Source organism: Opisthorchis viverrini (assembly GCF_000715545.1).
Source record: "Opisthorchis viverrini unplaced genomic scaffold opera_v5_224, whole genome shotgun sequence".
NCBI lineage: Eukaryota > Metazoa > Platyhelminthes > Trematoda > Opisthorchiida > Opisthorchiidae > Opisthorchis > Opisthorchis viverrini.
In genome coordinates, this window is record NW_008751878.1 from 16493 (window position 1) to 27409 (window position 10917).

Sequence of the window (10917 nt, forward strand, 5' to 3'; positions counted from 1 at the left end):
CTCAAAATCCGACCTTTGAATTAGTAAGAATATTTGATGGTCCTTTCGAGGAGCCCCCGTCTTAGCCTTCAACCCAAGCGGCTGAAGTTGGGAATTTTTCGGAGAACCTTGAACCAGTGACTCAAAATCCCGACTCGCTCGGTCGAGCACAGGGAGTAAGGTATGGTATCCGAGAACTGACCTTTCATTATTATCTTCCTAGAAAAGGAAGTGCTGTTCCTCTGGAGAAGCCACCTCCTTCACACTCTCATTGCCTGAGACCACGCGACTTTATTTCTAGATCGATTGCTTGCAGTATCGGGCTCGCTGCCTTTTGGCTGTCTCTGAGGATTCTAGCATGGTGAACCCAAGGGCGAGTTTCCAGGCTATAACATATCGAATCGTTGCGGCACTTAGGCCTATCAACATACCTAAGTGGAAACTATTACTAGGTTCTTTATAGTCGTGTGTACCCTCCGTTTAATTTAGCAATTGTCCTGAATGACTCAGTCATTTGTGAAACTGAATATATGAGAAAATCATCTACATTTTTATTTTTTAACCAGCTGTTTTCACGAGCAGATTTTGAAACTCCCTAGTGGGTGATGTTACAATTCAGATGCCTTCTACGACGTTTCTGCTCCTTGTTTTGCTATCCTTCGTGACAAATATTTCGGCATTTCCTTTTGTCGCTCTCGTTCCTGTATCCGGGTTACTGGCAGCTTTTCTAGCAAGGGACGGAATCGAATGTCTCCTCCGTGAGTGCTGTTCTCAAGGGGTTTGGTTTAATCAAACCGGTCTGAAGCATGTACTGACGCACCATCTGCACGGTCAACACATTGTCACTGAACGAGTGTTCCATCACTTATCTGCTCATATGCTAGATCGCAATCCACCAAAAGCACTGGCTCTTTCCTTTCATGGCTACACAGGGGTGGGAAAGAATTTCGTTTCCAATCTTATCGCATCCCACGTGTTCAAACGGGGCACAAAGAGCCGATTCTTTCACTTCTACGACTCAACAATTCACTTCGCTCATCGTCAAAAAGTGCACGAGTACAAGGTAAGTGTTATCCCTCCCTAGCTTGTTTAGCAATTTGCCATTAACTTCAGTATTTCAGTCAGCCTCCACACATTGACTCGTTGGTTTGCGGGTGTTTGGAAACAGTAAGATTACTTTATACAGTTGAAGATTGGGTTCAAGTTATCGTTATCACGTCTCCAAATATCTGAAATCATTGCCAGAAGATTTTTAACTTGTGACCTTGGGCAAATGGTTGGTAACCGAAGAAGGAGAACAATAAAGGCACTTTTACTCTCGAAACAACAACAAAAGGAGGTGTAGTGTGAGGTCTCCTCTGCAGCCAAGTTTTGTGGTCAGCAAGACAAACGATAGAACGATCCTTCCTCAACTGTTGTGTGATTCCACACCACGCTTCGTTCTCAGCAACGTATACTTCTTTGGATAGAGTCGTGTACCTCGTCCTGGATCATCTCCTGAGGACTCTTTGTTTTACTAACTTCTCTCAGTTTGTACTTTTTTCACTAGGGAATCCTTTTCTCGTATGGGTGGAGTATTGAACCCCTGATGGCAAACGCTAGTGTATTGCTTTTGATATTTTTGTCAACCTACCTGTTGGGGACAGATAAGCTGGGTTTAGTTTGAACGCGAATCCGACCGACTGTCGGTGCCCTGCGTATCGGTGGAGTGCGATATACGAATTCCCTGTCAGGTTTGTCCACTTTATCGTTATTCACAAACCTCCTAACAATACGGTGACCGACTGTTGGTGCCCTGCGTATCGGTGGAGTGCGACACACGAATTCCCTGTCAGGTTTGTCCACTTTGTCGTTATTCACAAACCTCCTAACAATACGGCAGTGAAGCATCGGTGTTGAACACTGATGTCATGCTGTCGATGATGATGACGAAGCTCCTAACAAAAAATGGCATCCTAGAACCCATGGCAGAAGTGGTACTAGTGTATTGATGGAAGAGTTAGAAAGTACAAATAGGCACAGATTTCAGATTACGCAAGGGGTGAATTCCAGAATATTGTCTCACAGCTGAGCGAGGAGTGTAAGATTGTTGTTTTAGAGCTGACCCGTGGTTTGTTGAGGGCATGACTTGTGCTTCGTAGGGTTAGTGGATAGGGAAGCCTGCTCATTTCATTTTTTAGTCTTCGCTGTACACCAGAACTCTGATCAAGCGCTGTCATCCAACTTTCTTCCCTATAAATCTAGGTGAGGCTTCATAAAGAATTGCGCGAAGCCGTCTCAGCCTGTCCTTATTCCGTGTTCGTTTTTGACGAGATGCACAACATGCCAAGTGGCCTCCTCGATGTCTTGGCTCCTCTATTGGATTTTCACGAATCTATTGACGGTGTCGATTTTCGGCGATCAATATTCTTATTTTTGAGGTATTTAATTTGATTTCCATCATTTCTCCTGAACTGATAGTTTTGTATGTTCGACTTTTCACCCGCACAACTTTATGTAATCCACTAATATTTGCTATGTCAGTTACTAAGTTGGCTTTCATTAAGAATCCTGCCAGTAGGTGAGCTTCCTGTGTAATTATTCATCGGGGGGTGAACTGGTGTTCTTTGGAGCCACAAGCTGTTCGCTATGTTCTCATCCCTATCACCTCGAGCTATTCAATAAAAGGAACTCCTACGACACCAGCGACAACCGTACAATCAACCTCAGTGAGCAACCACCGTTCATGACGGATTTACCGTTCAGAAATAGTTGGAACTTTGGACGTCCATGCGGTAGTTCATATGGGACTGATTCCATGTATATTCAGTGGATGTCACCATAGAGACGCGGCGATCTGCTGCTGATCGCCACCCGGCCTGACCATGATTGAGTAACGATGAACACCAGCAGTAATACTTGTCTACCACGCCTGTCCTTTTCGAAGATCTCTCACTGGCGTATAGTTTGGGTGATAATAAGTAACCTGGTGGTGTTCCAGTGGCTGACTAGTTACTGACTGTCTTTCCGTTGGGTCGGGCAGGTACGAGCTCAGAAGGGGCAAGGTTAGCTAAGCTCAGTTGTTGACGTTTATGAATATGCGTGAATATGTTGACGTCCCACAAAAACCGATCCTTTCTAAGGCATGCGGGTCCCCTTTTTTCTCAATTCTCGCTGCACTCGTGTGATTGAAGATCTGTCGGGTGACCCTTCCGTTCTGGAGTACACGTGCATAGGTGAACTAGTCTGATTTAGCTTCATTTCAAGTAGATCGCTTGTCGCCTTGCTGATCTTGTGTCACTGTTCAACATGGTTTCTGGATGCCCGCGTTTCTTGTCACAATTTGCCGTATTCAAGCCACTGGGTTCGACGCTATTGTCAGGTTATCAACTGACCGCATTCTTGCTTGGACTGGCTTCTGTAAGTGTCTTCCCCAGAAAGCTATCTGATGCAACAACAGTATCTATCAACGGTACTTATCCGATGCTCCAATTAATTCATTTGTGACGAAACTGTCATCATCAGCTGTACGAAGCCGCGTACTTGTCGTATAGTGGTTGTAGCTACCATAGTTTTGTTCACCGGTGATTTGGGGAGGGTAAGTAGCTGCGCATTGTAGGTGGGAGCTGATAAGTTTCTGCGTAAATGCAGGACTGTTAAGTCGGGGGGTTGGGAAGGGAGCTATGCGTTGAAGGCAATCCCTTGGACGCACGAGCGCCATTGAGGGCGCGACTGGGCCATATCTGACAGTGTCTTCAACCATTGATGTGTCCTGTCTCGGTGTCTCCATCCAGGATGACGGCGATGACCAACGCAGCTGAGTTTGCCGGCAATGGCTTTCGTACTTCGCTGCAAATTCATTGGGTTACCTCCCGTGGCTCATTTTTACCCTTCACGTGGTTGTGGGAAAAGAACCCTAGGGGTATGCCGGTCGACTGGCACACGAAGCACGTGGTCAAGCTAGCGCAACCTGTGTAGGGTGATCAGTTCATCTATCGTGGGCGAAAACTATTCGATGAACTCAGCATTACTGATCCGGTATTGCCACCAGGTTCAGACAATGCTCCGAAGACATCGATTGTCAAACACTGAGTTTTTTTGACGTTCTTGGCGCTCGGCGGCCAGGTTTCTGACCCGTGTTGGAATACGGATCGCTTTGCAGTATTCTAAACTCGACCATTGGCGGATAAGCTGATGTCACGCGTACGCGACGGGTGACGCAGTTCCACAAAAGCTGATCTGGTCTTCTTAATCCGGCTGCCGGCCTAACACAGCTTCCAAGGTAGACAAACTTGTGTGCTACCTCAATGGGTTCATCCGCAAGCATGAGGTTAAGTTCCCAACCCACCCAGTTTTGTAGGGGGCTTCGTCCCGACCGAACACTTAACTCATCTCAACAGTTTTGTCTATTTCATGTTGAATCCACTTACTCACCCACAGTGGTTTACCCAATGCACTTTCATGCAGCTTATGCATCTGAAAAAACCGTTCAGCTGTAACACCCTTCCGGTACCCAACTGCTACACCGCCCGAAAGAAGCACGACGGCTGCGATACTGCCAGGTTGCCCAAGCCTAGACAGGGGAAGTCGGGAGGCAGAGGTCGGGTTCGAACCACTGATCTTCCGGTCAGTAAATTCGTGCTCTTAACCACTTGAGCCATCCCGCCCTCTATGCATCTACTCTGAAGAGCAGGTCTTTCACAACCCTCTTTTGTAATCTATCTGTTGGAGTGTTTTCAACACTTAGCCTGTTATCTTTCTCCAACTTGATTAACCGAACCATTCATTTCTCTGATGTTTCAGCAATGCTGGGGGAAATTCCATCAATCGCCGCTTGTACGATCATCTAAAAGATGGCAAGAAACGCGAAGATTTGTTGTACACTGATATGGATAGAATTATCACGAAATCCGCCTTCAACGATGATGGTAAGTGTGAGTACGGACTCTGTTAATGCGCCACACCCACGATATTACTACAGCGTCCCCTTTTTGGGGCAGAATTTGCTGAAATTGTGGACGTTTTTTACTTCTAACGCAGTACATTTATATGGGACTTCGATCTATCCTCACAGTTCAAGACTCCGTGGAGTGAGGGCCGCTTGTTTGGGAATTCGAACTGGTATAGCGTATTTTTGTCTTATCGGATTGTGTCTTATTGCATCCAGCAAGACTGCACGAACCTTCCAAGTAGTGTGTTGTGTTGGGAAAATATACTTCGATATTTATTGTATCATATCAACTTTGTGCGATACATTCTGTTAAAGATTGCCATAAATGAGCAGTCCAGCTGGGATTTAGCTGAATGCCGTTTACACCAATTTACCTTTCAGGCAAATGTATTTTGCCAGACCTGTTCGTTCGTTCGACCAAATCGAGCCTCAGGTTTAGGCGATTTCCAGGATCGATGACTACTCAGATAAAGCATTTTGATCACTCTGCAGCACCCAAGTGACTGCCTGAATAGATCGACAGCCGGTACAACTCAGTTTTCTAACCAACAGGTTTTCTTCCGAGATGTGTGAACAGACTTTCAGGTACTTGCTGTTGACGAAAACTCTTGGGATGTCACTGCAGACCAACACTTGCCCTCATGTAGTACTTATTTTCAGAGCACGGCGAAGCTAGGGGACGAACTACCAGTCCAGTAAGGAAGGGTTTAGGCAATGACAAATTTACGGATGAAGTTAGGAGGAACGTCCAACGATTTTCGCCGAGCATCACGTGCAGAGGGACAACGGACTTTTGTTTGACGAAATCGATTGTAAGAGATGAGCTAAAATTGCGTTATGTGGTCGTACTTCAGTGAGGGTTGTGAGTAGTGAAGGCTGTTGCGAAATTCGCGGTGCTGCTGATGCTTGTGGGATGGATCTCTACGCGCTTGGCTGGGGACACTGAAAGATCTGGTGGCTAAGCGACGTCAATGGCGTTCGTTCTGCCAGTTCTTTTCCAGATTTTCTGGAATAATGTTGGAGACGTAGGGATGTTGGATATTTGTGATAGGCCAGAACCTATATTGTTTCCCTCGCGTTATAATGCTTCATTCAAGCAAATTGACGTTGTAGTACGGTGGTGAAGCGCCAAGGTCCTTCCTTCGTGTTGATGCCAATGATGATTAACGTCAACAAATGAGGAGATCTCAACGCACGTCTGGGCAACGTTTACCTGATCATCGTCATCGTCGGCAGTATGACATCGGTGTTCGACACTGATGCTTTGCTGATCCCATATTATTTGTCATTCAAGGCAGTCAGATCTTCGTAGCCTCGTTTCATTTTTGCTGTCCAACTGCGTGAGATGGCCCAGGTGTCTCGAGCGCGAATTTACTGACCGGAAGGTCCGTGCTTCGAACCCGACCTGTGCCTCTCGACTTCCCTGTCTAGTCTTGGGCAACCTGGCAGTATCCCAGCCCTCGTTCCTCTTTCGGGTGGCACAGCAGCTAGGTACCGAAAGGGTACTGATCGATTTTTTTTGCGTGACCTCGGTCGATATCCTTTCCTTCCAGGTGGTCTTCGCTATTCCGAATTGATCCAAAAACACTTAATCACTGCAATGGTTCCATTTCTGCCACTCCAAGCCGAACATGTCCGACTGTGTATTCGTGACGTTACCGTGCAACGTCAGGTGCCCTTGACGGACAACCTGGTTAATTTCGTCCTGGATGAACTCGAGTGGTCTCCGGAAAATACCCAGTTGTTTTCCGTATCCGGTTGTAAACGCGTGTCCCAGGTGACTCGAGCGCTAATTTACTGACCGGAAGGTCCGTGCTTCGAACCCGACCTGTGCCTCTCGACTTCCCTGTCTAGTCTTGGGCAACCTGGCAGTATCCCAGCCCTCGTTCCTCTTTCGGGTGGCACAGCAGCTAGGTACCGAAAGGGTACTGATCGATTTTTTTTGCGTGACCTCGGTCGATATTCTTTCCTTCCAGGTGGTCTTCGCTATTCCGAATTGATCCAAAAACACTTAATCACTGCAATGGTTCCATTTCTGCCACTCCAAGCCGAACATGTCCGACTGTGTATTCGTGACGTTACCGTGCAACGTCAGGTGCCCTTGACGGACAACCTGGTTAATTTCGTCCTGGATGAACTCGAGTGGTCTCCGGAAAATACCCAGTTGTTTTCCGTATCCGGTTGTAAACGCGTGTATGAAAAGGTGGCATTTTATTTGCAACAAACGTGAACGAAACAAAAACCATTCTCGATTGCTATTTTCTACTACCGTCGACAGATTTGTCTTTCCTTTTTTGTCTTCTACAGATGATGTGTGTGTTGGGTCACGTGTTTTCATGTATTCCTATGTTTTAAGTAATAAAGAGAGGTTTTCAAGTAACTAGTGATGTTTTCAATTTCATTTCTTGTTCTCAGTCTAATCTGATTCGAGATCTTTTGACAAACATTGTGCTGTATGCGAGCATGACTCAGTTGGCAATAGTCAGGTTAGGCTTTTGTACTTGAGCGTTCAGCAGTGTATCATCACTTTCGTTTAGATTGAGGGAACTCCCAGTGGATGCCCCTCATCGGCAGACGTACGTGTCTGGACTGTACTCCGGGGGAACTTTGAAAAGCATATAAAGTTAGGAAATTGTGAGATGTGATGAGTGATGCAGTTACTTGAGCGTTCGCATTCTTACTTGGACATACGCGCTTCGTAGTACCAGGTGTCAGTTTTTAATTTTATGTTTATGAAGGGAAGAGATGCGTTCAAAAAGAAAGATGTATAGACGTAATACACTACTCGTAAGGTTGCTGAGAATTCTTCGACAACCCATGACCGGTTTCGCTCTTTTTGGATCTCATCATCCTCGAGTTTCCGTCAACCTTATGCTCTACCTGAACCCAAACTAAAAAACACCATAAACGAGACATTCAGCTGGATTCCAAGTAAGTCTCCCGAAAAACCAAATTTGTTTGCGAATGATAGATGCGGACAAGTAAAAAAAGTTTCTGTTGGGAACGGTGATTCCTCCCGAGACCAGGATGATGATGATGAATCATCCGCCTCCGTTTCCTGATGTTTCTGTGCTGGCATCCCCACAAGGGCTACCTCATCGCCGGTGAGGCGCGACGATAACGGTCAAACAGAGAGAATCCTTCGGTTTAAACGCTATCTTTTCATGTACGGTAGCCACAAGAAAAAATATTGCGGGACAGCTGATTCACCGCATGTAGGTTTACTGATAGCAATCACGTTTTAGAAATTCGAGCAATTGCCTTGTAGGTTCGGTCGTTTAATGACGTGGAGTAAATTGTATTTCTACTAGATTATTATTTTGGACGGGTATCGAGGAGATGGAAACGGGATCGTGATTGAGGCTGTACAGGTTCTGTGGCATGCCGATGCGTGATCTCATCTCATCATTTTCATTTCAAAATGCCCCTCCATCAAACTTGTTTCATACGACCAGAACCGGTAAAGGACGTACATCGAGAAACCAAAAGAACCTGCGTGGTAGCCCACCGATGCCATCAAAGCTTGATGATGCCAAAAAAATCATTATCAGCTATAAGAATCGCATACCCGTTGTACAGTAGTTGTAGCCGCCGCAGTTTCGTTCGCCGATGATTTGAGGAGCTGGGGTAGATAGCTGCGCATTGGAGGCGAAAGCTGCTAAATTGGTGCGTAAATACAGCACTGCCAGTGGACTGTCAAACGAAGGAATTGGGAAGGGAGCTATGCATTGAAGACAGTAGCTTGGATGCACGAGCACCATTGAGAGCGCGACTGGGCCATATCTGACAATGTCTCTAACCATTGATGTGGCCCGTCTCGAGTTCCCCATCCTGGGAGACGACAGCGACTAACGCAGCTGAGTTTACTGGTAATGGCTTTCCTACTTCGCTGCCAAATCATTATATGACCTCCCCTGGCTCGTTTCCACCCTTTGTGTGGTTCTGAAAACCTGCAAAATGGTATACGCAGAAGATGGACAGCGACCGCTTTGATCTAACGGCTGGCGAGATGGTCCAAGGGGTTAGAGCGCGAATTTGCTGACCGGAAGGCCCGTGGTCCGAACCCGACCTCTCCCTCTCTACGTCCCCTGTCTAGGCTTGGGCGACCTGACAGTATCCCAGCCCTTGTGCTCCCTTTGAGTGGCATGGCAACTAGGCATCGAAAAGGTGTTACAGCTGAGCGATTTTTTGACTTTCTGTTGGTCCGTTTTCCTGCTTTATGCTATCTTCTCTGAAAGCTTTTGAAATATATTCACAATCCAGTACTTTGGATTGCCTGGGACTAAAATGAATTATCTCTGAGTTCATCACAATATTTCGTGTTCCACGGAACGACCACCGGACCAGTTCATTGACGGTACATGCTTTCCTCATGGAGCATGGATTGGAACAACTACACACCGAAGTTGGTGATTTCCTTACAATAGTACTGAGGGATTACGTGATACCTGTTCCTTGGACACCTTTGCTGGTTAATGACACTGGCAGGCTTGGCTCAGTAGCTCCCCTACATCAGATTTATTCAGTATGAACTGACTCACTATGTCACCCCCCGCCACCATTTTTTTTGGTGACCGAAACTGGAATCAACATGCCTATGATACGTGGTAAGATGATAAAGGACTAAATGGAACTCTCTTGGCCATTAAATTCCAACACCATTCTACCCCACCATTCTGTAGAACCGTTCACCTGAAGCTTCAACTGTATGCGTATTGAGTCACTGAAACCGGCAATCTCTAGATCAACCGTCCCACTCTGTAGCAAAACGTCCGTCCAGTCATCTATTGCGTTTTTAGTGCATACCACCCATACTAAGGAGAGGGACGAAAAACTTCCAAGTTTTCCAGGCACTTTGTATGTTGAAGCGATACTCTTCGGGACAAACGCTTGCCATTTCGCGCTGTTGCTATATGAGGGTTGAGTTACACTTGAAACCTGCTCGCAATTCATGCAACGCACAACACTGGCACTGCTTACAGGACACCACATAATCCATCACCTCACTTCTCATCCCCGGCCAGTAGGCCCTCTGCCGAAGTAGGTCGTACGTCGTGCCATCTCATGGCATTCGACGATAAGCTTCCGTCTCAGGACACGAGGTATCACGGGCAGCACAACATCCGAATCAGTAGCGTTCCAGGAAATTATGCCAGCTTCATTCAGCCTCAGCCGATCAAAGTGACTCTGGAACGTTTCCAATTCCCTGTCTCCCTCTCCGCTCTCAATGCTCCTTCCATCCAACAAGGCGGCTGCAACCTTCCGTAACACAGGATGCTGCCGTTGGACCTACACCAACCTTCCGGGATCCAGTTGGACGACGAGTCCATTGGCCCCAATCATGATCCTGGGGGCCTCATCTTCAGCCTCTGGTCTTGATAGCCAATCGGCCAATCAACAACATGTGAGACCTCCGTTTGAATTACCTGCCTGGTGTGAGATCAGCGGGGAACATCTTCAGGTGGAAGATTGTATCAGTGACTTGTCCCGACGAATTTTCATTACTCCGTCTGTCCAGTTAGTTTAATCATTAACTTCTGTGATTCAATAGTTCTGAGCTGGAGTGGCTTGTCATTTGGTGCGGTCGTCTTTCTTCGGGGACGCGTCTTCGGAAGACACTAGTTTTATAGTCTCCTGTTGAAACCGCTTACAACGCTTGCGTTTCTTTTCTCACCTTGTTGGTCGAGTCTTTCGGGTGGCCTCTCCAGCGAGTACAGATAAAATTTCCTCTAACGGCAGACTGATATTGGTTGTATTCTCTAGTCTGTTGTGCGGTAATTTCAGAATCGTAAACGAACCCATTCTTGGTCGATAAATTTTCCCAAGTGCGTTCACTGGGGTTCTGCAGGCTCGGAACTACACATTTTTACCGTTTGTTTCCAAACATTTCAGTTTGCATGCGGATTTTGTCGGAATTCGTTTCATCATCAGCTGGGTTTTTCTAAGAACCAAACTCATCATGGTTGTTGTTATGGTCCCGCGATGCCTCGCTGAAAATTTACGAAACC

The 10917-nt window shown here is 46.5% G+C and overlaps 2 protein-coding genes across 2 annotated transcripts in view; one reads left to right on the forward strand and one right to left on the reverse strand.

Annotated features, from left to right (window-relative positions):
• Positions 1 to 547: 547 nt before the first annotated feature.
• Positions 548 to 7139, forward strand: T265_08483 (hypothetical protein; the record flags this gene model as incomplete). Its single annotated transcript, XM_009174297.1, has 4 exons — positions 548 to 1042; positions 2224 to 2399; positions 4762 to 4886; positions 6886 to 7139. The coding sequence occupies 4 exons, from the start codon at positions 599 to 601 to the stop codon at positions 7137 to 7139; spliced, it is 999 nt and encodes a 332-aa protein (XP_009172561.1).
• A 3112-nt stretch (positions 7140 to 10251) lies between these two features.
• The window catches only part of T265_14582 (hypothetical protein), a gene marked incomplete at both ends in the record, with an annotated part of 1725 nt that continues 1059 nt past the window's right edge, over positions 10252 to 10917 (reverse strand). The window contains 2 exons of the mRNA XM_009174313.1: positions 10252 to 10339; positions 10780 to 10850. Coding sequence (XP_009172577.1) covers positions 10252 to 10339; positions 10780 to 10850 — 159 coding nt within the window. The remainder of the gene's footprint in view (positions 10340 to 10779; positions 10851 to 10917) is intronic.